The sequence below is a fragment of the Xenopus laevis genome, chromosome 6L (genome assembly GCF_017654675.1).
Source record: "Xenopus laevis strain J_2021 chromosome 6L, Xenopus_laevis_v10.1, whole genome shotgun sequence".
Taxonomy (NCBI): domain Eukaryota; kingdom Metazoa; phylum Chordata; class Amphibia; order Anura; family Pipidae; genus Xenopus; species Xenopus laevis.
This window is the reverse complement of record NC_054381.1, coordinates 142,621,980-142,645,244: the sequence shown is the minus strand read 5'-3', so window position 1 is coordinate 142,645,244 and position 23,265 is coordinate 142,621,980. Positions and strand designations below refer to the sequence as shown.

General features: G+C 37.6%; 1 protein-coding gene across 20 annotated transcripts in view; it reads right to left on the bottom strand.

The window, feature by feature from the left end:
• The window catches only part of LOC108719375 (regulating synaptic membrane exocytosis protein 2), a 360,080-nt gene that overhangs the window by 104,353 nt on the left and 232,462 nt on the right, over positions 1–23,265 (bottom strand). For 7 of the 20 annotated variants that reach the window (XM_041566594.1, XM_041566597.1, XM_041566600.1 and 4 more), the window contains 6 exons: positions 19,535–19,665; positions 16,593–16,764; positions 16,020–16,173; positions 7,684–7,752; positions 7,065–7,218; positions 4,725–4,841 (listed from right to left, as the gene is read on the bottom strand). In XM_041566594.1, coding sequence (XP_041422528.1) covers positions 4,725–4,841; positions 7,065–7,218; positions 7,684–7,752; positions 16,020–16,173; positions 16,593–16,764; positions 19,535–19,665 — 797 coding nt within the window. Of the gene's footprint in view, positions 1–141; positions 208–4,724; positions 4,842–7,064; positions 7,219–7,683; positions 7,753–11,469; positions 11,497–16,019; positions 16,174–16,592; positions 16,765–19,534; positions 19,666–23,265 lie in introns of all 20 variants that reach the window. The other 13 variants (XM_041566589.1, XM_041566591.1, XM_041566593.1 and 10 more) reach the window with 6 other exon arrangements.

Sequence of the window (23,265 nt, the reverse complement as noted above, 5' to 3'; positions counted from 1 at the left end):
AGGAAGACAATGTCTAACTCTACCATGTACATACAGCAGAATATCCACAATCTTTTCGGAGGGAGCAGGTTCTATATCCACGTGTACACACGGCAGGATTTCCACACTTATCTAAAAAAAGGGCATCAAAACAGAATATACCTTGGCTCTGCTAGGTGATGGTCAAAGGACTGACTGAATCTGGTGCGAGGTAGAGTGAGATAATGACTGCAGCAGTGGCAGAAAATAAGAGAAATGACATGATAAAACAAAGATGATAATCAAGCAATTTCATTGCACTTTGAGTGGGGTTCATAATTAAACACTGAGCAAGCTTCCCCGTGGGCATTAACCCATAGCAACCCATAGAAGATTGGCTTTTTTTCACCCCGCTGCTGGTTAAACAATGAAAGCAAGCACTTGATTGGTTGTTTTGGGTTACTGCCCATGGGAAAATGTGCCCAGTGTTTATAACCGAGCCCCTGTGTATTATACAACCTATACAAGCAACTATCACAGCTTCCCTTTAAGGATCAAAAGTCCCATGTTCTTCATTATAAGTATATAATACACAAAAGCCATGAATATCTTGTAAATGATATCCTTATAAACGGTGAGTTCTGATGTCATCAGTTATAAACGGTGAGTTCTGATGTCATTTCTGTCACATGACTCACTAAAACTTGTGTATTATAATAAATAAAGTACCCCCAGTTGCAAAATATTAGGATATTAGAAGTTACCTCGGAGTTCCATGACCTGTATTGGTAACTTATAATATCCTTATATTTTACAAGAAGGGGTACTTTATTCACTATATAATAACACAAGAGCCCATTAATTTCCTGTTAATTATATGGTGAATAAAGTACCCCCTCTTGTAAAATATAAGGATATTATAAGTTACCGAGGAGTCTCATGACCATATAAAAACATACAGGTATGGAACGCCGAGGTAACTTCTAATATCCTCATATTGTTTTCTATACCCATTCTTCTTTCAGGCCATTTCATGTTGCTGGTAGGGACTGGCCTCCCTGATGCAGTTTCCAGAGACCCAGGCTTGTATGCAGTACAGGTATAGGATCTGTTATCCATAAACCCGTTATCCAGAAAGTTCTGAATTACGGAAAGTCCATCTCCCATAGACTCCATTTTATTCAAATAATTACAATTTTTAAAAATTGTTTCCTTTTTCTCTGTAATAATAAAACAGTCCATTGTACTTGATCCAAACGAAGATATAATTAATCCTTATCGGAAGCAAAACCAGCCTATTGGGTTTATTTAATGTTTACATGATTTTCTAGTAGACTTAAGGCATAAAGATTGAAATTACGGAAAGATCTGTTATCCGGAAAACCCCCGGTCCTGAGCAATCTGGATAACAGGTCCCATACCTGTATATAGTAGCTATAGACAAACTCAACACTTATAATTGGTCTCCTGTAAACCTTTTGGAAAACCTGATTTCAAAGCAAAAATATCATCTCTTCTCTTCTCTCGAATGGTTATCAGAGTAAAGTGTTAATGAAAGTTACCTTCTGGCTACACTGTCAGTTGTACTTTAAATGTATGTAAATGAGTGAACTTGTATTCAGTTCTCTAAGGTTATTTCCAGGCAAATAATTACTTATATCCACAAAAGTCATAACTAAAAATATATATTTCTTACAGCAAAATAAATTCCCAGTTGGAAATCTAACAAAATTAATAATTGCTTCACAGTTTAAATTGACTGTTGCCTGTACCCCGGGGAGAGATGATCAGTGATTACAGCTACTGCTAAACCACAACTCCCAGCAGGCTCTGCCAGGAGAAACTAAACCTTTAGTGAAATAGTTTTTACTAGTCACACCAACAGTTACTCTTATGACCTGGAAAATCAACATTTGACAAATGTTAAAATGTCACTATACACCTAAACATAACACAGGCCAAATAAATAGATCTTGTAATTCAAAGTATTTTGCCCTAAAATTAATATAATTCAGAAAAGACACTGTATAAACAAGCTTGCTGCTTGTGCCCTCAAGCATATATGTACACATTGAGCTCATGCTGAATACATGTGCTATTGCTTCTTTAGAAAGAACAGTGAATAATCATTTGTAAAACTTACAAAGCAATTAAAAAAAATTACATTGTGTTGCATTTAAGGGGTGGTTCACCTTTAAGTAGTATGACCATTTCTAAACTTTTCAATTGGTCTTCTCATATATTTTGAATTATTTGCCTCTTATTTCTGACTGTTTCCAACTTTTAAATGGGGGTCACCGGCACTGGGCCAGGCGTCATTGCGCCAAATAGGCTAGTGTAAATTGGCGCGCGTGCATGGTCCCTCACTGCCGGCAATGAGAGTGAGGAAAGAGGGGACCGGACTAGGAGTAGGAGGCAGGGATGGTATGTGCCTGGTGCCCCCCCAGATTTGCACCCTAGGCACGTGCCTACTCTGCCTACCTGGGGGTCACTGACCCCATCTAAAAACAAATGCTCTGTAAGGCTACAAATGTATTGTTATTGCTACGTTTTATTCATCTTCTTTCTATTCAGACCCTGTTCTATTCATATCCTAGAGTCTTATTGAAATCAATGCATGGTTGCTAGGGTAATTTGGGCACTAGCAACCAGACTGCTGAAACTGCAAATTGGAGAGCTGCTGAATAAAAAGCAAAATAACTAAAAAAACACATATAATAAAAAATTAAAACCAATTGCAAATTGTCTCAGAACATCACTATCTATATCATACTTAAAGTTAATCTAAAGGTGAACGACCCCTTCAACTGCTATAGTTCTTTAATACTATTAAAAAAGAGCTTGAGACCTTCCTTCTTTATCAAGTCTTTGCAACAAAACACTGCATATTCTCTCCATGTACTGGTTCTGAAAAGTATTGTCTTTAAACAACAGTGACACCAATGTACCTTAAGAACCCAGATTCTCATAGACTGCACCTGGTGTTATATTGTAGTAGTTCATAGTAGTTAACCATGCAGTGTCATTATTATGAGCCTTAGAGAGGAGTAAATATTGTAATTCTCCATATCATTATTTCACAGAAGTAAACATTATCAACCTTTCAATAATATAGTATACACATTATACATATTAGGAACATCATTTTCCTGCAATAAGGTTAAAGGAACAGCTCAGTGTAAAAATAAAAACTGGGTAAATAGATTCTTTGCGGGTGGTGGGCGGGTATGGGTTGAGCTCTTCTCCTGCTCTCCCCGCCTGCCATCATCAAATGCCGGCTTCCGGGTTCGTCTTTTATAGATGCTGCACCTGCTCGCTCCGCCCCTTTTATGATGTAATCGGCGGATCTATAAAAGCAACCCAGAAGCGCGGATGCGGGTGGGTGCGGGCTAAGGGAGGACGGGTTAGGGTCGTATGCGGGTTGGGGAAATCCTGACCTGCACATCACTAGTATAAAGGCTGGAGTGACTGGATATGTAACATAATAGCAGGAACACTACTTCTACTTTTCAGCTCTCTAACTCTGAGTTAGTCAGCTACTTGAAGAGGGGCTACTTGGAACATAAGTGTTCAGTGAGTTTGCAATTGATCCTCAGCATTCAGCTCAGATTTAAAGGCAACAGTTATGACCCATGTGCCCCCCCCCCTCAAGTGTCTGATTGGTTATTGCCTGGTAACCAATCAGTGGAAACCAAGAGAGCTGTAAAGCAGGAAGTAGTGTTCTGGCTATTATGTTACACATCCAGTCACTCCAGCCTTTATATATTACATTTTTGCCTAACTAACTATATTAGAAACATTTTTTATTTTGCACAGCCTATCTATTGACCCAGTTTTATATGAAACAATTCCTTTAAAGGGGTTGTTCACCTTCAAACAACTAGTTGTTATCAGATAGATCACCAGAAATAACGACTTTTTCCAATGACTTTCTATTTTCTATGTGTCACGGTTTTTCTAATATTGAAGTATAAAGTGTCATTTCTCTCCTTCTGAAGCAGCTCTGGGAGGGGGGGTCGCCGATCCTGTAAACTGTTCTAAATTGATACATTTAGTTGATACATTTCTTAACTTTGTCCCTGCTGAGCAGAATCTCTGGGTTTCATTACAGGCAGCTGTTAGAATTGATACAATTGTTGCTAATACTCCAGAGATGCTGCTGAGAAATGTATCAACTAAATGTTGCAAAATTGTAACAGTTCAGAATCTGCACCTGGATTACTGAGCTGTCAGACTCAAACACCAGAGACAGGAACATTCAACTTTAAACTTAGATTTTGGAAAAAACTTAAAAAATAAATAATGGAAAGTAATTGGAAAAGGTCATTATTTCTAGGGAACAATCTAAAAACAACTAAATTGAAAAAAGTGTTTGGAAGGTGAACAACCCCTTTAAATAATGCTGTCGCATCTCCAGCGTGATTAAGGTTCTATAACCAATTCAGAGATTCATGGCAATGGAAAAAGATAAAATACGATGGTAGGCAGATTTTATTCTGTACTTGTTTTTCAAAGGCTGCCCTGAACCTCAACAAATGTTATACCATTCTGGGCCCCACTGATAAGCACCCGAATGTTTGGCAGAAGTGCACGAAACACTCAAGCCCTCCCCTGAATGAGCATATACACAATAAATGTAACACATAGTATTTCATGCTACATCATTCCTTTATTTTTTTTGGGATATAAAGTTTATCTGTCATCTATATGTCTGTATGAACTGCTGAGCCTCCCTATTCAACTGAAGAGCTGTTTGGTTTAGTTACCTGTCTCTGTCTGGGGAGTAGTGGTTTTCTAATACTCGATGCCTTTCCACTCTGCCCATGGTATTGTATTGTGCAGGGCCAGACCTTGTCCCTCTCGGTCCCTGTTCCAAATTCCTACTGGAAGAAAGGGAAGCCTGTAAGTTAGAGGGCATTAGCTCCTAAATATTTATGTGTCTGACATTAACAGATGTACCTACATGAAGAGAAACAGCTTTCATAGGGAGCTACAAAAGCAGAGAAATTATGGAAGTCTTGAGAATTGTGTTATTAAAATAAGCAATAAACCTTTTGCCCGGGGGTTGCTGATATATCCACACAGCATGTTGCCAGTGAACACAGGGCATAGATCAAACAGAATCACGGAATGTAGAACCTAAAGCGTCAGCACAATATTATCTTTATGCTGGTGCCATATATTCTACACCAAGAAACTGAAATTCCCTTAATACATTTATAGATAATGTTAACATAGCCAGCACTTTTACAATTCCTGCATGGTGTAGGAACATAACTAGATACCGTTACTTCAAAAATACAGTATCTCAGTTTCATTTTTCAGGTTGTTCAGCTCGTGAATATGGGTTATGCAGGGCTCGATTGAACACAATAATAAGGGTGGGCCTTGTTTAGACAAAAGATTAAAGATGGCTGAACAGAGAATAGAACACACTGCAATATAAATGAGGACTAAAGTCTTAAAGGAGAACAAATCCCCTTTAGTCAAAAATGTTCCTTTTTTTCTCCCTTTACAAAAAAAGAAAAAGTGTCCCTGGCATTAACATAGGCATATTCATGCAGAGTAGCGCAGCGGAGCTCTTGGGCGCCATCTTCAGTATCAGTTTCCTCGCAGAAATGATCGCCGACACAGAGTTTTTTTTCGCACATGCGCTGGAAAGCTCTGAAGACTGCCAAAGGAAAAGAAGAGGACCTGAAGATACTGAAGATGGCGCCCAAGAGCTCCGCTGCATGAATATGCCAATGTTAATGCCAGGGACACTTTTTCATGTAAGGTACTATGGAGTGAGAAAGCAGGGAAGGGGGCCAATGGGGGGAAGGGGGCGGGGGTTTTCGATGAAGGGGGGTTTGGTTCTTCTTTAAAGAAAACAAATTCACAATTGCATAAAAAATAGACATCTACAAAGAATGTATCACAATTGCTTAAAGGGATCCTGTCATCAGAAAACACGTTTTTTTCAAAACGCATCAGTCAATAGTGCTACTCCAGCAGAATTCTGCACTGAAATCCATTTCTCAAAAGAGCAAACAGATTTTTTTATATTCAATTTTGAAATCTGACATGTGGCTAGATATTTTGTCAATTTCCCAGCTGCCCCTGGTTATGTGACTTGTGCCTGCACTTTAGGAGAGAAATGCTTTCTGGCAGGCTGCTGTTTTTCCTTCTCAATGTAACTGAGTGTGTCTCAGTGAGACATGGGTTTTTACTATTGAGTGTTGTTCTTAGATCTACCAGTCAGCTGTTATCTTGTGTTAGGGAGCTGTTATCTGGTTACCTTCCCATTGTTCTTTTGTTTGGCTGCTGGGGGGGGGGGGGTGATATCACTCCAACTTGCAGTACAGCAGTAAAGAGTGATTGAAGTTTGTCAGAGAACATGTCACATGACTTAGGGCAGCTGGGAAATTGACAATATGTCTAGCCCCATGTCAGATTTCAAAATTGAATATAAAAAAATCTGTTTGCTCTTTTGAGAAATGGATTTCAGTGCAGAATTCTGCTGGAGCAGCACTATTAACTGATTCATTTTGAAAAAAAATTTTTTTTCCCATGACAGTATCCTTTTAAAAGCTGGTTATGCTTAGTTTTCCTGTACAGGGATCTCCACATATGTATGTGTATCAGTAGCTATGCATACATTTATGAGTTATCTGTCATATGGAAGGGTTGAACTTTATCTATTTTAACTATTTTTTTTTAACCTAATTAAACTACATACAGTAACTTAGAAATATCCCTCTGGTTGAAGTGATAGAAAAAAACGCTTTATAACAAGCAGCGGCAACTTAACAGACACAATATATAGTTATGCCCTGTAAAGTTACCTTGATTCACCCTATAATCCCTTTATTTATGTTTTTGTTTACAACGTATTGAATAAAACTTGGGTGGGAAAATTAGTCACTTTTTATGGGTTCTTAACCATGACCTCGCTTTAAATTCCAAAAGCATTTTGTTCAATTTGCATGATTATAATGAGAGGCCCTTGATAATCAAAGCGCTATTCTCATTATTTCTTTCACAGAGCCGATGGTAAGAGAGTAACACTGCTCACAAACCAATTTCAACCCTAAAATGTGCATTATGGTCAGTGTTGGTAACAATACCTTTGCGGAGGAGGAACACTGGTAGACCACGACCTCGTTCTTCCTATACTGTCTACATGCGGGGACCCAGTCCGGGAACAGTGATTGGATGACATTACTTGTTCTGGAACAGATAACGTTGAACTCTGTAGGTCACGCCCATTATGCCGAAAATCTGAAAAATGATGAATAATGAGCTTTCAGAATTCAACAAGAGGACAGTTATACTAAATAAAACCATGTTTTGGGCAACGAAAAGTTATCTGAAGTTGCATGTGTCTGTCTAGAGAAATCCAAGTCATCATCATGTTGGTGTTGCACCATTTAGTAAATGATGGTATCAATAGAAGAAGCAACAGAAAGCACGTCCTCCTTATTCATATTATTGATAAAGAAAAAGCTAATTAGAACATCAGTCCATTAACAGGGCTCTCTATCCTTATAGGATAGGGCCAGAGGGGACAAACAAATTTACTCATGGATTACTAAAGTGCTGCACCTCAACCGTGCAGTCTACAGTATATAAAGGGATATTAACACCAGAAATGTTTTCATTATTTCCATTTTTGGTAACAGTCCCTGTGTTTAACATGGGGCAGCTGCTACATGATGAGATTTAGAACTGACAACGATGATCTACCTGACACAACCCCAACGCCATCATCACAGTCATAGTCAGACACTTCGCTGTCGCTTATCCTCTTGGATCCTGGAAATCAGAAACAGTCAATTGCACAACTTGCCATTGCCATATATGTATATATACTAAATGCCCCTTGAGCCAAGTTGAGAAAAGAGGCAAAAAAAAAAAACAACCCAAAAACAAAGGGTTACATTACTAAGAACTAGAGCTTCAGGGAATAGACAAGGGAAGGAGGATAAACTAGAAGAGATTAGTAGGGTCACCTTTCACGCCTGTTATTGCAAACTTCATTGAGCAGCTCCACATTATAACACTGCAGGATTATGTTGTGTGTGCAGCATGTGCATTTCCACTCTTTGTATATTCACCTAGAGTCCTAGACATACTTCATGGATGTGTTACCCGATTACCAACTATTGTCCCTCTGGTTTTATGCAAGGCTAGCAATGCGAGGAAGCAGATATTCACACGCAATTATCTACTTTACTGAATTATTACAGCTGTAAAGAATCCCTCAAGTGTGAAGCCATCAAAAACAGCTGATTGACCTTGGAATAATGAGTAGTTCCCATTAATAGCTTTGTTGCTATAGATTCCGTTTATATCACTGCTGCGAGTTATGGGCATGCGGACACTGCGGGAAGTATCACATTTATGTGCAGTTGGGCTGGACAAAAATACATTTTCCCATCAGGTTTGTTCCTTCAATGAACACCTGCTGATTCAGAAGAAAGGGGAAAAATATAGACGCTCTTAGGGGGAGATTTATTATGTGGTGTAAAAAACGGCAGAATAATTCATCGCCGTGTAAAAAATCGGCAGAACTTTTTCTTTAATCAGCTTGCACCAGAACTAGGGATGCACCGAATCCAGGATTAGGTTCGGGATTCGGCCAGGATTCGGCCTTTTTCAGCAAGATTCGGATTCTGCGGAATCCTTCTGCCCGGCCGAACGGAATCTGAATTCTAATTTGCATATGCAAATAAGGGGTAGGAAGGGAAATCTCGTGACTTTTTGTCACAAAACAAGGAACTAAAAAATGTTTCCCCCTTCCAAACCCTAATTTGCATATGCAAATTAGGATTCGGTATTTGTCCGAATCTTTCGCTAAGGATTCGGCTGAATCCATAATAGTGAATTTGGTGCATCCCTAACCAGAACTTACTTACAATGGTCGGAAACAGTGGAAAATAACGGTGGAAAATCTGGCGTTTGCATGGTGCAAAATATCACACACCATTTATTTTACACTGTTTTTCCTGCAAATTTCATTTTACACAGCATAATAAAAAGGCCCCTTAATGTTTACTTACTTTATTACTTCAATGGTAGTAAATTTCACTTCCGGACTTAAATGCCACTGGAAGGATATATTAAAGGGGACCCATCACCGAAATAAACTATTCAAAATCCTATTTTATCACATTAGTCAAGCAAAATGAACTTTAATTACACAATATAAATTATTTGAATCTTGTTTCCTTCAGTCTGGGATTTCAAAATTATAGCAAGCAGGCAGCAACCATTTTGTGGACACTGTTATTAAGGCAAGTCTTGTATCATCTCAGAATCTTGTTTGTGCCCAGAATGGGGGACCTGATGTCCATCCCCATGCCCTGGCTACACCATTAAATTGTTAAGAGAACAGGGGAATGTGTGGAGAGCAGTGACATCTAGTAAGTGCTGAATGGAAAGTGAAAATAATTCTCTGCCCCGCCTCTATGCCATTGTCATAGAGGAGGGGCAGCCAATATTTGATTGACAGAGGAGATTTTTAAATGAGCTTACAACAGCTATGAATGCTTTAATAAAACATAGAAATTGGATTTCATGTTTAATTTAAAAAGGACTTTTATTATACAGATTTTTGTGTCTGGGTGACAGGTCCACTTTAAGTTGGCACCAGGTCTAGTAAACCTTACCAACCAACAACACAGTTTATTCTAATAGGTAAATGCCTTCTGCTTATAGATTCCTATGGATTACTTGATTAGGCAAAACTTTACCCTCTCTCTATTGGTAATGTCAATGACAAGAGGATAAACAATGGATATACTATTATCTTCCTATTTGTCTTTCTATCAGACATGGACAGTCACTGCTCTCCTTGGCAGGGCAAGTTCCCTGCGGTTTACATAGGTTACACAGGTATTAAGCACAGTTCTGCTGGAACATTTGGGGACATAATGACTATTTACTAACGTAAGACTAGGGTAATCATATTTATCTATAACTTTTTCAGCTTTGGCTTGATATATATGACAATGTATGTTTAACGCCGATACTCTGAACTTTAGTGCTATCAAAAGCCACGGGATATTCCAAAATAGTCAGTTGTTGACATGCTCTAATTGTTCTGCTTGTTCTCACTGGTACAATTTAGCAGGCCACCATCTACACTTTGAGGCACATTTAGCAAGGGTCGAATTTCGAAGTCATGTGAGTTTTTTAAAACTCCCATAAACTCGAAATTCGACCAATTTGAAATTTTTTAATAAAATCGAATATTCTCAGCTCAGATGAATTTGATCGACTCGAAAACTCGAATCAAATTCGATTAGAAGAAAAACTTGAATAGAATTTTATTTGAATTAGAAAAACTCGTATTTTCATATTTTAAAGTGGGATTGCCTTCCAAAGTTCTAACTATTAAACAATGGGCTCATGTCTAGGACATTAGAGGATCTGTTTTGTCTTTATTTTGCTTCCTTGGACATTTTTAATAATAAATGGCCACTTCAAGCATTTGCACCAACATCTCTAATAAAGACGTCTATATGACCTATATGTACCTGCCCTATTCAAATTGACCTAAGCGTGAGTGTACTAATGAAGTTTTGCTAGGCAGAAACTAATGTTAGAGAAAGTTTGCTATGAAATGCTTGCGCTGACGAATTAACGCTATCAAAACTTCACCAGCGTTCGGCTGCCGAGACGCAACTTTGTATTTTAGTGAATTAGCATAGTGGTAGCATAATTGTGCCTGGCAAAGTGGCACTGAGTGTAGTGAAGTCTTCGAAGGTCGAAAATCCGGCCTTTAGTGAATTTGCCCCTATGTCTGCTTGTACATTACCCCCAATGTATGCAATGTAAAGCAGAGATCGAAGATTGTGAGTTATTTCTCCAAAAATAATGACGATACTATAGCTAAAAATTCAATCCATTTATTGGGACATAAAGGAGAAAGCCTGATGTGTTTTGTGCCAGTTGGGGCACTTACTCATAAGCTGTAAGTGCCCCAACAAGCACGAAACGCATTAGGCCTTCTTCTGTATGTCCCAATAAATGGATTGAACTTTTAACTATATTATGGTTATTATTTTTGGAGAAATAACTTCCAATTTTTGATCTCTGCTATGTATTATGCACCCATGGACTGGGGTGAACTGTGAGTATATCTCCTCACCTTATTACTATTTTCCTTATATTTATTACCATACATAGATTTATAGTGGTGCCATTACAGGCTAATTGCATCAATTTTGCGTATGCAATGTAAACCTTAGCATCATTGCCCCCTCCCCCCTACGGTTCATGTTCTGGATATTCATACAGAAGCAGCATTGATATTTCCTAATCCCTTTTATATTAGATGCAATAATCAGTGTAGCGCAGGTGTAAGTTGTAGTAGCTAAGCAAGCAAGTTTAGCTATGGGGAATTAGGGTTTGTCACACAGAACATATGCACAAACTGTTGGAGGCCTTGACGTCATTCGTAAAACACCAAATTGTGCATATGCAGTCATGCATTATGGGTTTATTCTGCATGCTGGATTTTTTTACCTGAATTATATGAATATGAGCCTTTATCTGAAAAAACAAATATTAATATGAAGTGATGTCATGGGGCAAACATTGTGGAAAAACAAACACGCAGGGTGGGCGATTAAACCATGAGAGTGGCATAATAGTGGTGCTTTGTTAATTCTGGTAAGTGGCCAGTGATGTACAAACTTATTTTATAGATGTGATCATACACCAGCTCTGCGGCTGGAAATCGTAAGTCCAGGGCAACGTCAGTACAATATATTCCAGAGCGAGTTGGGTGTAGAAGATGCTGAGTTACATACTTCAAACAACAGGCTCCAAAAATTGCCTTACAAGTCTTCGATTAGGTTCAGACGATCCCCCAACTTCAAATAAACGTGAACATCTAATAAATATTGTGATTCATTTGTGCAACACCGTAACCAATATGGGATCTGTTATCCAGAAACCAATTATCCAGAAAGCTCTGACAATGGCCGTCTCCCATTAACTCCATTTTAATCAAATAATTCAAATTTTTTAAAAAAATTATTTCATTTTTCTCTGTACAGGTATAGGATCCCTTATCCGGAAACCCGATATCCAGAAAGCTCCGAATTATGGAATGGCTGTCTCCCATAGACTCCATGTTATCCAAATAATCCAAATTTTTCTGTGTAATAATAAAACAGTAGCTTGTACTTGATCCCAACTAAGATATAATTAATCCTAATTGAAAGCAAAACCAGCCTATTGGGTTTATTTAATGTTTAAATGAATTTCTAGTAGACTTAAGGCATGAAGACCCAAATTACGGAAAGATCCATTATCCGGAAAATCCCAGGTCCCAAGCATTCTGGATAACAGGTCCCATACCTGTAATACTAAAACAGTACTTTGTACTTGATCCCAACTAAGATATAATTAATCCTTATTGGAAGCAAAACCAGCCTATTGGGTTTATTTAATGTTAAAATTATTTTTAGTAGACTTAAGGTATGGAGATCCAAATTATGGAAAGATCTCTTATCCGGAAACCCCAGATCCCGAGCATTTTGGATAACAAGTCAGTCCCATACCTGTGCACGACAGTTCACCTCCAACTGAACATGATTAAACATAGCAGAAGTCTCCTTGGAGCTGCACACATTTTACAGAGACTATTGGCCTGTGGCCTACATGGACATCTGTTATATCTAATATTTTTAAAACCTACTGCAGTGGGCGTTATCCCATATACAGATATGGGATCTGTTATTATGATACCCATTATCCAGAAAGCTTTGAAATAGGGCAACTAAAGGATAAATTCATACCGATATAAAAAACAAACTTTGTGTGTAAATGTTTTATATTTAAGGAATGGTGCTCCAATTTACAGAAAGATTCCTTATTTGGAAAACCCCAAGTCCCAATAATTTAGATTAACTGTTCCCATAGTTGTATAATATACAGTATTTGATGTGGCTGAGATTATTGTGAACACGTAAGATAATTACTCGCATCTGCATGCTGAAGACGGCCTGGACTCATGGGTATTGCCCTGAAAACCATTTTGCTTGGGTACAGTTTCACTCTCTCGCTGATAATCTTAAACACCGTTGAACATAATTTTCTTGGAAAATAAAGTCTACGCATAGTCCCACTGGAAGTATAAATGTCTTTCTTGGAAAGAGACCTAAAATCCCTTCTGGTTTGTAAGATCTATTACAGCACATTCAGGCGCTTCTCTGCGGAACCATCTACAAGGGAAAATAAGCTGCACTTACTGTAACAGCTAGCAGGTGCCTCGTTGTTAAAAAAAACAGGGTGAGTTCACTTTAAGGTGCATGAAAGTACTTCACTGGCATCACTTCCCGGAATACCAAAGCACCAAATCTGCTTATTTTCAGACCAGTCCCAAGTGATAAAAAATGAAAACAATTTTTGTACAAAAGTTTATCCATCAATGAAGCAGATTTGTAAAACAACTTAAATATTACAAATTGCCGAGTTTCATTGAAAGTATTAAACCAAGTCAGAAGCACAAACCATGCATTCCATACGCTTATCATGCAGAATGAGTAACTGTGTGATGCTTCCGAAAAAAGGAAAAAAATAGCATAACAAAGTATTTTACAGTTATATTAAAAAAAACAAGTTTTTTCTCTTTATATGTTGTTGATTATTTTTAGGGATGCACCAAATCCAGGATTCGGTTCAGGATTCGGCCTTTTTCAGCAGGATTCGGATTCGGCTGAATCCTTCTGCCTGGTCGATCCTAATCTGAATTTGCATATGCAAATTAGGAGCAGGGAGGGAAATCACTTGACTTTTTGTCACAAAACAAGGAAGTAAAAATGTTCTCCTCTTCCCACCCCTAATTTGCATATGCAAATTAGGATTCAGATTCAGTTCGGTATTCAGCCGAATCTTTCTTGAAGGATTCGGGGGTTCGGCCAAATCCAAAATAGTAGATTCGGTGCATCCCTAGTTATTTTCATAGGGGTTTACCTTAAACGTTCACCTACAAATGAAGTTTATTATGTTAAACATCAATGGCTTTAAAAATAGACTTTATTTTCTATAGTTTTTTTAAATTTTTTTTAATTATATTAGATTGAAATTAGGAATATGCTGTTGTGATTGAAGGGGTTGTTCACCTTTAAATTACCATTTAGTATGATGTAGAGAGTGAAATTCTGAGAATTTATGATTGCTTTTCATTTTTCATTAATAGGGGGTTTGAGTTAGTCAGCAGTTTGCATTTTCAGAAATCTGGTTACCAAATTACCCCATGCATTGATTTGAATGAGAGAGACTGGAATACAAAAGTAGCAATAACAATACATTTATAAAGAGCATTTGTTTTTAGATGGGTCAGTGACCCCAATTTCAATGCTGGTAAGATTTAGAAGAAGGCAAATCATTCAAAAACTATAAAAAAAGAAAGAATGAAGACCAATTGAAAATTTGCTTAGAATTAGCCATTCTATAACATATGAAAAGTTTACATAAATGTGAACCACCCCTTTAAAACACTCAAACAAAAGTTTTAAAAAATGTTTACAAATTTTCAAAATGTCAATTTTTTTAAAAAAATTTAGGTTATTAAAATTAAAAAAAAAATATTAATGGAATAACCTGCACCCAGCCAATGACAAATAGCAACAAATAAAACTGTGACAACCAGGATGGAGGAGGCATTGGGTTAAACAGAAATTTAAGTAAAAACCCATTTATCCATTATCCAGTAACCAGTTATGCAGAAAGCTCTGAATTAAGGGAAGGCCATCTCCCATAGACTCAATTTTATGCCAATAATCCGTTCTTTTTTAAAATTATTTCCTTCGTTAATTTAAAAGTGAATAACTCCCTTAAATCACGGTAAACCGATAATTCATTGTTAAAGGGATTCTGTCATGATTTCTACGGTGTAGTTTTGATTTCTAAATTGCACTATTTACACTGCAAATAATTCACTATACAATATAAAATTTCTTTACTGAACCAGCAAGTGTATTTTTTTTGTTGTAATATTGGTGTGTTGGCGCCATCTCAGGTCATTTTGCCTGGTCATGTGCTTTCAGAAAGAGCCAGCACTTTAGGATGGAACTGCTTTCTGGCAGGCTGTTCTTTCTCCTACTCAATGTTAAGCTGGCCTTAGATGCAAAGATCCGATCATACGAATCGAGGATTCGTACGATATTTGGGTCGTGTGTGGAGAGTCCCGACATTTTTCGTCCGGCGGAGATCGGTCGTTTGGTTGATCGGACAGGTTAGAAAATTTCTGTCGGCTGCTGATAATATCTCTGCGTGTATTGCCGATTGTACGATTTTCAGTGGGAGACTGTCACTAGCTTTGTCGGACATAACTTCCGTATGATTGCTGTCAGGGGCAGAACATCGGCTGATCTGTTCTTACTACTTCTGTTAGTGGCAGGTTGGGAGATGGGAAAGTCCGATCGTACGTTGATTTGTACGATCGGATCTTTGCGTCTATGGCCAGCTTAACTGAATGTGTAACAGTAGGACTTGGATTTTTACTATTGAGTGCTGTTCTTATATCTACCAGGCAGCTGTAAAATTGTGTGAGGGAGCTGTTATCTGGTTACTTTCCAATTGTTCTGTTGTTAGGCTGCTGGCGGGGGAAAGGGAGAGGATGACATCACTCCAACTTGCAGTACAGCAGTAAAGAGTGACTGAAGTTTATCAGAGCACAAGTCACATGACTGGGGGCAGCTGGGAAACTGACAATATTTCTAGCCCCATGTCAGATTTCAAAATTAAAAAAATCTGTTTGTTCTTTTGAGAAATGGATTTCAGTGCAGAATTCTGCACTATTAACTGATGTGTTTTGAAAAAAAACATGTTTTCCCATGACAGTATCCCTTTAATCCATCTGGAGACGTAAACCTTGTATTAACATTGTATTAAACAAGTGCAGTGTGGCTGCATTGACTGGTCACAAAACGTGCATCTTTTATCATTTGAGTGGCACCTGGTTTACCTTCTTCTATTGCCTCCTTTTATGTAACTTTTATGTAACTTTTATGTAACTCCTGAGACCTAAGAAAACAGTAACAGACCAACAAACAGACACCTACTTTGCAACCTCCGGGTTGGGCTCTCGCCATGCAGCTGCCTCCTTTGCATGAACGGGGATGGGTGTGGAAGTGGCAATGAAGACACATCGTGCGTCTGTAACTTGTACCAATGTGGCTCATCATCTAATAGTGCAGTTTCTAATTCAATTAGAATCTGTAAAATGATAAAAAGAGAAAGGCAATGGACACATGGACACTGAGGTGAGGGTAGCACTTTAGTTTTAATGCAGCAGCAGAGAATAAGCTTTGACTCTACATTGTTGCTTATTCATGTAACCCCATTAGAGCAGCAGAAAATCCAAACAGGGTATTGATGGAAAACTCGTTCCCAAGCTAATTTATCCAAGGGATCCATCAGAAAGAAATAAATCAATTTAGGTTGACTGCTTTGTGATCACCATTGGAATATGCAGTAGGTTTTAGTACAATTGATGATGATTCTTCATCTCTGAGTGTCTACAGGTTGGTTCTCTACCAGAATTTTACAAATTATATTGTCTCTCAAGTTATACACGGATAGGAAAAGCAAAGATTTCACAAACCACACTAGAGTGCCTAAAAATGAATGCATACCTCTCCTAAAAATTCACTCTCTTCTTCTCGAACCCGTGCTTGATCCCAAAGTGTTACTTCCAACATTCTTTCACGAAATTCCCTCCGATGAACCGGAGAATACATGAATGTTTGGTTCCATTTGGGCTCTAAGGTTTTCTTCACAGTCTTTGTTCTCCGTTTGTTCTTATCACTGGAGAGACAAGAGAATTTACATTGGGTTTTGTTCACCTGACAAGTCTATTCTCTATGGCTATCCCAATGTCCCTTACGGAAGAGAAGTACAGAATATATCACTTCAATTACAAAAGAGATTGTACTCTTGTCTGATTGGTGTCATTTCTGGTGGTCAGTGTGCTCATACACCCTATTCTTTAAACACAAGTGCGCTTTGCCCATTCACACCAAAAACTGGGTTGTGGATATTTCGAACTATGAAAGCTAAGGGCAACACAGGTGGATGTGCAGAGCCCATTCTTCAAAATATAAACCCTAGAAAAAGTTGAAGAAATTATTTTACTATAGTTTGGGTGTTTCACCCATTTATTTAGGCAGTTGCAAGTGAGAACTGTCGGCCATAAATTCTACAGTCTTAGGCAGTTAAGATGTTAAAGGGAAACTATAGCGAAAATTAAAATTTTATATAAGCTTCAGCATACTGAAATAAGAAACTTTCTAAATACAATCAATTAAAAATGATGTACTGTTTCTGAAATAATCAAGTTCATCTTCATCACTATTACTTTCTCATCATCTGTTTCTGTTCATTCTACTTTCATGCAGGAGTTGGGTGTCAGATATTAATTGACAGTTGGATCTAATATATCTTATAGGGGGGCTTAGAAGATGTATAGAGCTCACTCTATTAAAATCACTAGACATTATGGGGCAAATTCACGTGAATTCGCTAGCGTTGGGCATTTTCGTTAAGTCGACGATTCACTAACGAACGCTGGCGTAAATTCGCTAGTGTTACTTCGCACCCTTACACCTGGCGAATTTGTGCAACGGACGTAACTACGCAAATTCACTAACGCGCGAATGATTCTGAACGCTACCTTTTACGCCAGACTTCCTTTACCACCTCAGACCAGGCGAAGCGCAATAGAGTAGATAGGGATTGCTTCAAAAAAAGTTTAAAAATTTCCCAAAAAACACTGGCGTTTTTTCATTTTTTATGGGTGATAGGTTGAAAAAGATCAAAAAAATTTTTGGGGCTACCCTCCTTCCCCCTACATTTCCTAACTCATGGCACCTTAACTATACAGTGGGCACATGTGTAGGGCAAAATAAAAATTTTATTTGATGTTTTGAAGGTTTCCCAGGCTTGTGTAGTGCTGCTACGAATACTTCCCTTGAAAATTGGCGTAGTAGGCGAATTAACGCTAGCGCAACTTCGCAACTCTACGTTACCCCTGAGCGCAACTTCGGATTTTAGTGAATTTGTGGAGCTCTGGCGAAAATACGCCTGGCGAAGTGCGGCGAAGTGGACGCCAGCGCAACTACGATTCTTAGTGAATGTCCCTCCATGTCTCTCTACATGCAGAATGTGTGCAAAAGGCAGTTATTTTTTAGATTTTGTTTGTACTGTTATTTGAGTGAGCTCTAATACATCTGCTAGGAAAGGAAGCTCCCCTATAAGATATATTGGATCTAACTGTCAATGAATATCTGACACCCAACTGCTGCATGAAGACAGAATGAAGAGAAGGGATAGTGGACATAAACTTTCTTTGAGAAAGGCCTTGGATAGGGCCGAAACGTCAGATTGAAGTTCTATTAATAAATCATTATTTTATTTTATATGCCCCGAGAGTGCGAATTCTTTGTGAAGTATGTATATATATATATATATATGTGTGTGTGTGTGACTGCTATAAAAAGTGCTGCTTTCTTGAGGCGTTAGAGCACTGGCCTGCCGCATGCAACTACTTCACATTCCACGAATGAGGCGCGCATTTATTTCACTTATCTTCTCTTACCAAAAACTGTAATGACCTTCCTCCCAGAGATATGCAACCTAATTAGAACTAAACTATTCTTTCAGAATGCAGCTTGAATTAGTAGGGATTCTGAAACACAGACATCTAAAGTAGCAAGACTAATGTGCCACAGGCGTTGTTTTGCAAGGACTGAGGCGGATTCACGTAATTTCTGGCCTAGGCAATAAAACATTTTGTGGTGCTATGCAAATAAAATTACATTTATACTCATATAGACTCTGTTACCTCCCCAAACCCACCCTCATAAATAGATCAAATACTGCTACAAAGTGCTGTATTCATGTCGAAAATGTTCTAAAAAAAACATTTTCTAAGCCCCTACTTACTTTAAAGGAGTGGCTCACCTTTAATTTAACTTTTAGTATGTTATAGAATGGCTAATTCTAAGAAACTTTTTAATTGGCCTTCATTATTTGACTTCTTCTTCTGATTTTCAAATGCGACCACTGACCCTATCTAAAAACAAATGCTGTGTAAGGCAATTTTTTTTTTTTTACTACTCATATTTCTATTCAGGCCATCTCATATTCATATTCCAGTCTCTTATTCAAATCAATGCATGGTAACTCATTTGGACCCTAGCAACCAGACTGCTGAAATTGCATATTGCTGAATAAAATGCTCAATAACTCAAAAACCACAAACAATAAAAAATCAAACCCAATTGCAAAATGTCTCTCAATGTCACTCTCTACATCATACTAACAGTTAATTTAAAGGTGAACAACCCCTTTAACACACACCTACAGTGGCAATTACTACATTATAGTGCAGGATGGAGCCATTTAGACATTTTATGGAGCATGATGTACAATGAACCTGTGAATGAATCAGAACCCCCACTGGACTCTTTATCCTCCTCTAAGTATACTCCTGGGATTCCAACAACTGTTGGGTATACTCTCTCTACTGGACATGGATGCATATTGAAGTTAAGTGTATAACCCACTCTGTCCATACCTTCGATCTGGAAGAAAGTAAATTTTAACATAAGGATTTCTCGGTCTCCCATCTTCCCGCGATGGCAGGTCTTTTGCTCCTAATATAGTGACAATTAATTGGTGGCCAACCTTGTCATACCAGAGTTTAATCTGTAAAGCAGAAATAAAGAATGTCAACTGAATAAATTAAATTAGCTGAATATAAGAAGTATATTTCATTGGAGGGAATATTCTGTACTTTTAGCAAAAATAAACCTGACAGTCAAACTTAGCAGAAGCCACGTTGTTGCTCAGTGATGTTCACAGTCGGAAGAATAAAAACCCTACCAATTGTTCATCAAACGATAATAAAAATAGAATTTCAAGGTCTATGGAAGCCATGACCCGGAAATGAAAAGAGGGCCACATCCAGTTTCAACACACCCACTGTGCAACAGCTGCTTTTCAAATCCAGTACAGGTCAGTCCTAGATAGTTGTATGATTATATTGGGTAAAGATTTAATTGGATTAGAAAAACAAACTACAAAGGAGAGGATCATCTCAAAGTCATATTTTACATACTTTTAATTAGATTCTGCTACTAAATGTATCCAGTTTTCATATTTTAATTGTGCTGTACAATTGTTTTGCCTTTTTAATAAATATTGTCTTTGTTACTCTAATAATCAATTCTGTTAATCGTGCTATGGGCTAGACATGTCACAACAATGCATTTCTGATTTTCTGTGAAATGTATAATTATCTGTCAAAAGTATAGCAAGAATCCCAGTCGTAAAAGCGGTCAGAAAAAAAAGAACCTTAACTTAGGGGCAAATTCATCAAGGGTCGAATTTCGAGGGGTTAAATCCCTCGAAATTCGACTGGGGAATAGAATCGAATAGAATCGAATAGGCTATTCGGGCGAATTTACGCGCTGGCGAATAGTCAAATTGGCGACTATTCGCCAGGCGAATAGGCGCTCGATCGAATATTCGCTCTAAGGATTTTTTATTCGATCAAAAACTTGGAAAACAAGCCTATGGGACTTTCCCATAGGCTTTTAAAGCAATTCGGTAGGTTTTAGGTGGCGAAGTAGGCAGTCGAAGTATTTTTAAAAGAGACAGTACTTCGACTATCGAATGGGCGAATAGTCGCAGCGTTTTTGCGCTCGATCCAGTACTTCGACTATCGAATGGCGAATAGTCGCAGCGTTTTTGCGCTCGATCTATTCGAATCATTCTACTCAGGCGAATTTACGCCAATTCGATAGTCGAGGAGCACAAAAATTCGAAGTTTTTTTACTTCGCATCCTTCACTCGAAGTTAGTGAATCGGCCCCTTAAAAGAAAAGAACCTTAACTACTTTACTGTATTTATGGACAAATACTTTAGTATTGTTCTTTTAACGTATGATTATGTCATTAGAACTTGTTTGTCAAAATAGGACATTACACCAATATGCTAAGCAGCATTTCCATAGTCAACTAATTAAAACAAGTTAGTCAGTAAGCGTTTTGTTTTCTTTGGTGTTCTTGTTAAGAGGGGACGTCCACCCAAATAATTAAAAGATCTATATTTTTGGATAATAAAGAAAATGCTATTTTTTTAAGCATTTTTAAAATAAATAGTATTGGCTTTTGAAGTTATTTGGAATTTGTTTGTAAAAAAAAAATTTAATTTGGAAGTCATTTTGGATTCACAATTTCTTTAAATCAAAAATAAAGTGCACGGCTATCATATGTAGTATGTTGAACGTATGAAATACACTTTTCCTTCAATATGAAAGAGATTATGAAGGACAAAAACAAGATACTAAAAATTATAACGGAAAAGTGTTTCTAAATCATTAGTGACCTTCACGTTAATATTGTTCTTTTAGGCTTAAGTTTCTACCAGCTGATAAACTGGTTTTTCTAATTTATAAAGGACCAAACCAATAACAGTTCTGCACAGTACAGGTATGGGACCTGTAATCCAGAATGCTCGAGACCTGGGGTTTTCTGGATAATGGATCTTGCCGTAATTTGGATCTTCATACCTTAAGGGGTATATTTATCAAAGAGTAAAGTTAGAGATCGCCACAGTCCTCTAGAGTGAAATTCTGCCACTCTCCATTAATTTCTATGGGATTTTTAATTAGTATTTATCAATGGGTGAAAGTTCGTCCTTTGATAAATACGCCTTTCAAAATTCCATAAAAATGAATGGCAAATGAAGAAATTTCCCATAAAAATGATTGGCAAATGAAGGAATTTCACTCTAGAGGACTGTGGCAATGTCTAACTTCAATCTTTGATAAATATACCCCTAAGTCTACTAGAAAATCATGTAAAGATTGAATAAACCCAATAGGCTGGTTTTGCTCCCAATAAGGATTAATTATATCTTAGTTTGGATCAAGTACAAGGTACTGTTTTATTATTACCGAGGAAAAAGGAAACCATTTTTAAAAATTTAGATTATTTGGATAAAATGGAGTCTATGGTATGGCCTTTCCATAATTTGGAGCTTTCTGGATAACAAGTTCCTGGATAACGGATCCCATACCTGTACAGAATAAACTTATAAAGCACCCACTTTGTAAATACCTCTGCATATGCGGCCTTTAAAATCTATTTTACACCTACCTAACAGCCAGGGCACTATGCTTATATGCTCTCCCTATGCTTGTATGGACTTTCTCCAGGTTCCTTGGTTTCCTCCCACACTTCAAAAACATACAGGCAGTTTAATTGACCCCTGATAAAACTGACCCATAAAACTGGCACATAGTGTGTGTGCGATAGGGACCTTAGATTGCAAGCTCCACTGGGGCAGGGGCTAATGTGAATGGTGTAAAGCACTACAAAATATGCAAGACCTATATAAATAAAGGATAATAACACTATAACTGAAGGCGAGGCACATAAAAGAAAATACAGGCACATTAGATATTAACAGGAGCATGTTCCAAAAAAAAAAAAAAAAAAAAAAAAAGGTATTTTGGATCAATGGAGTAATTTCCAATGTTGCTGCTTTCATACTCATTATTCTCTGTCCAGTGACAGGGAAGAGAATAAAAAAGTAAAACAATCAAAACACCCAAGTTTTTGGCAGGGACGAGTATTAGAGCTGCTAATTAAAACTTATATCAGTATAATTAGATAATACTGAGTGGGAAGATGCAAGATATTGTGTTAATTAAATTTTGTGCAAAGTTCTTTTTTAAGGCATGCAGACATCTTGGCACTTATTAAAGCAGTAATTACATTTTGAGGGTATCCTTATCAGTCGGGAGGGAAATCACAGTCACTAACAGGTTTTGCTTAGCTTTAGGCTTAAAGGGAAGCTATGTACTATTTAGAAATGGATGTGTAGTGGGGCAAGTCCAAAGGGAGCTACAAGCAAAAAGGCAGCCATTACTGTTGGTGTATGTCCATAAATGCTCCAATACATGTGACTATGTTATATTATTAATGCAATGTAAGGTTGAATGGAGACTACGAAATATTAATCCACACCTCCAACTCTATTGTAGTACATCTGTCATCATGGTGTTTACTCCCCATGTGAATGGGAACATAAAACTACGCCTAATGTGTTTATATTTTGTATTACAACATGATGCCGCCAACCCTTGCTCTAGGCTGGTTGATTAAAGTAAACACTTAATTTAGTTGTGATGATAAATGAGTAATCGGGCAATATGATACTCTAGTATCTATGAATGTGCTTGTGTTTCATACATATGCTGTTAGGTTTCAATATATTCACAGGTGCTGGGTAAGATGT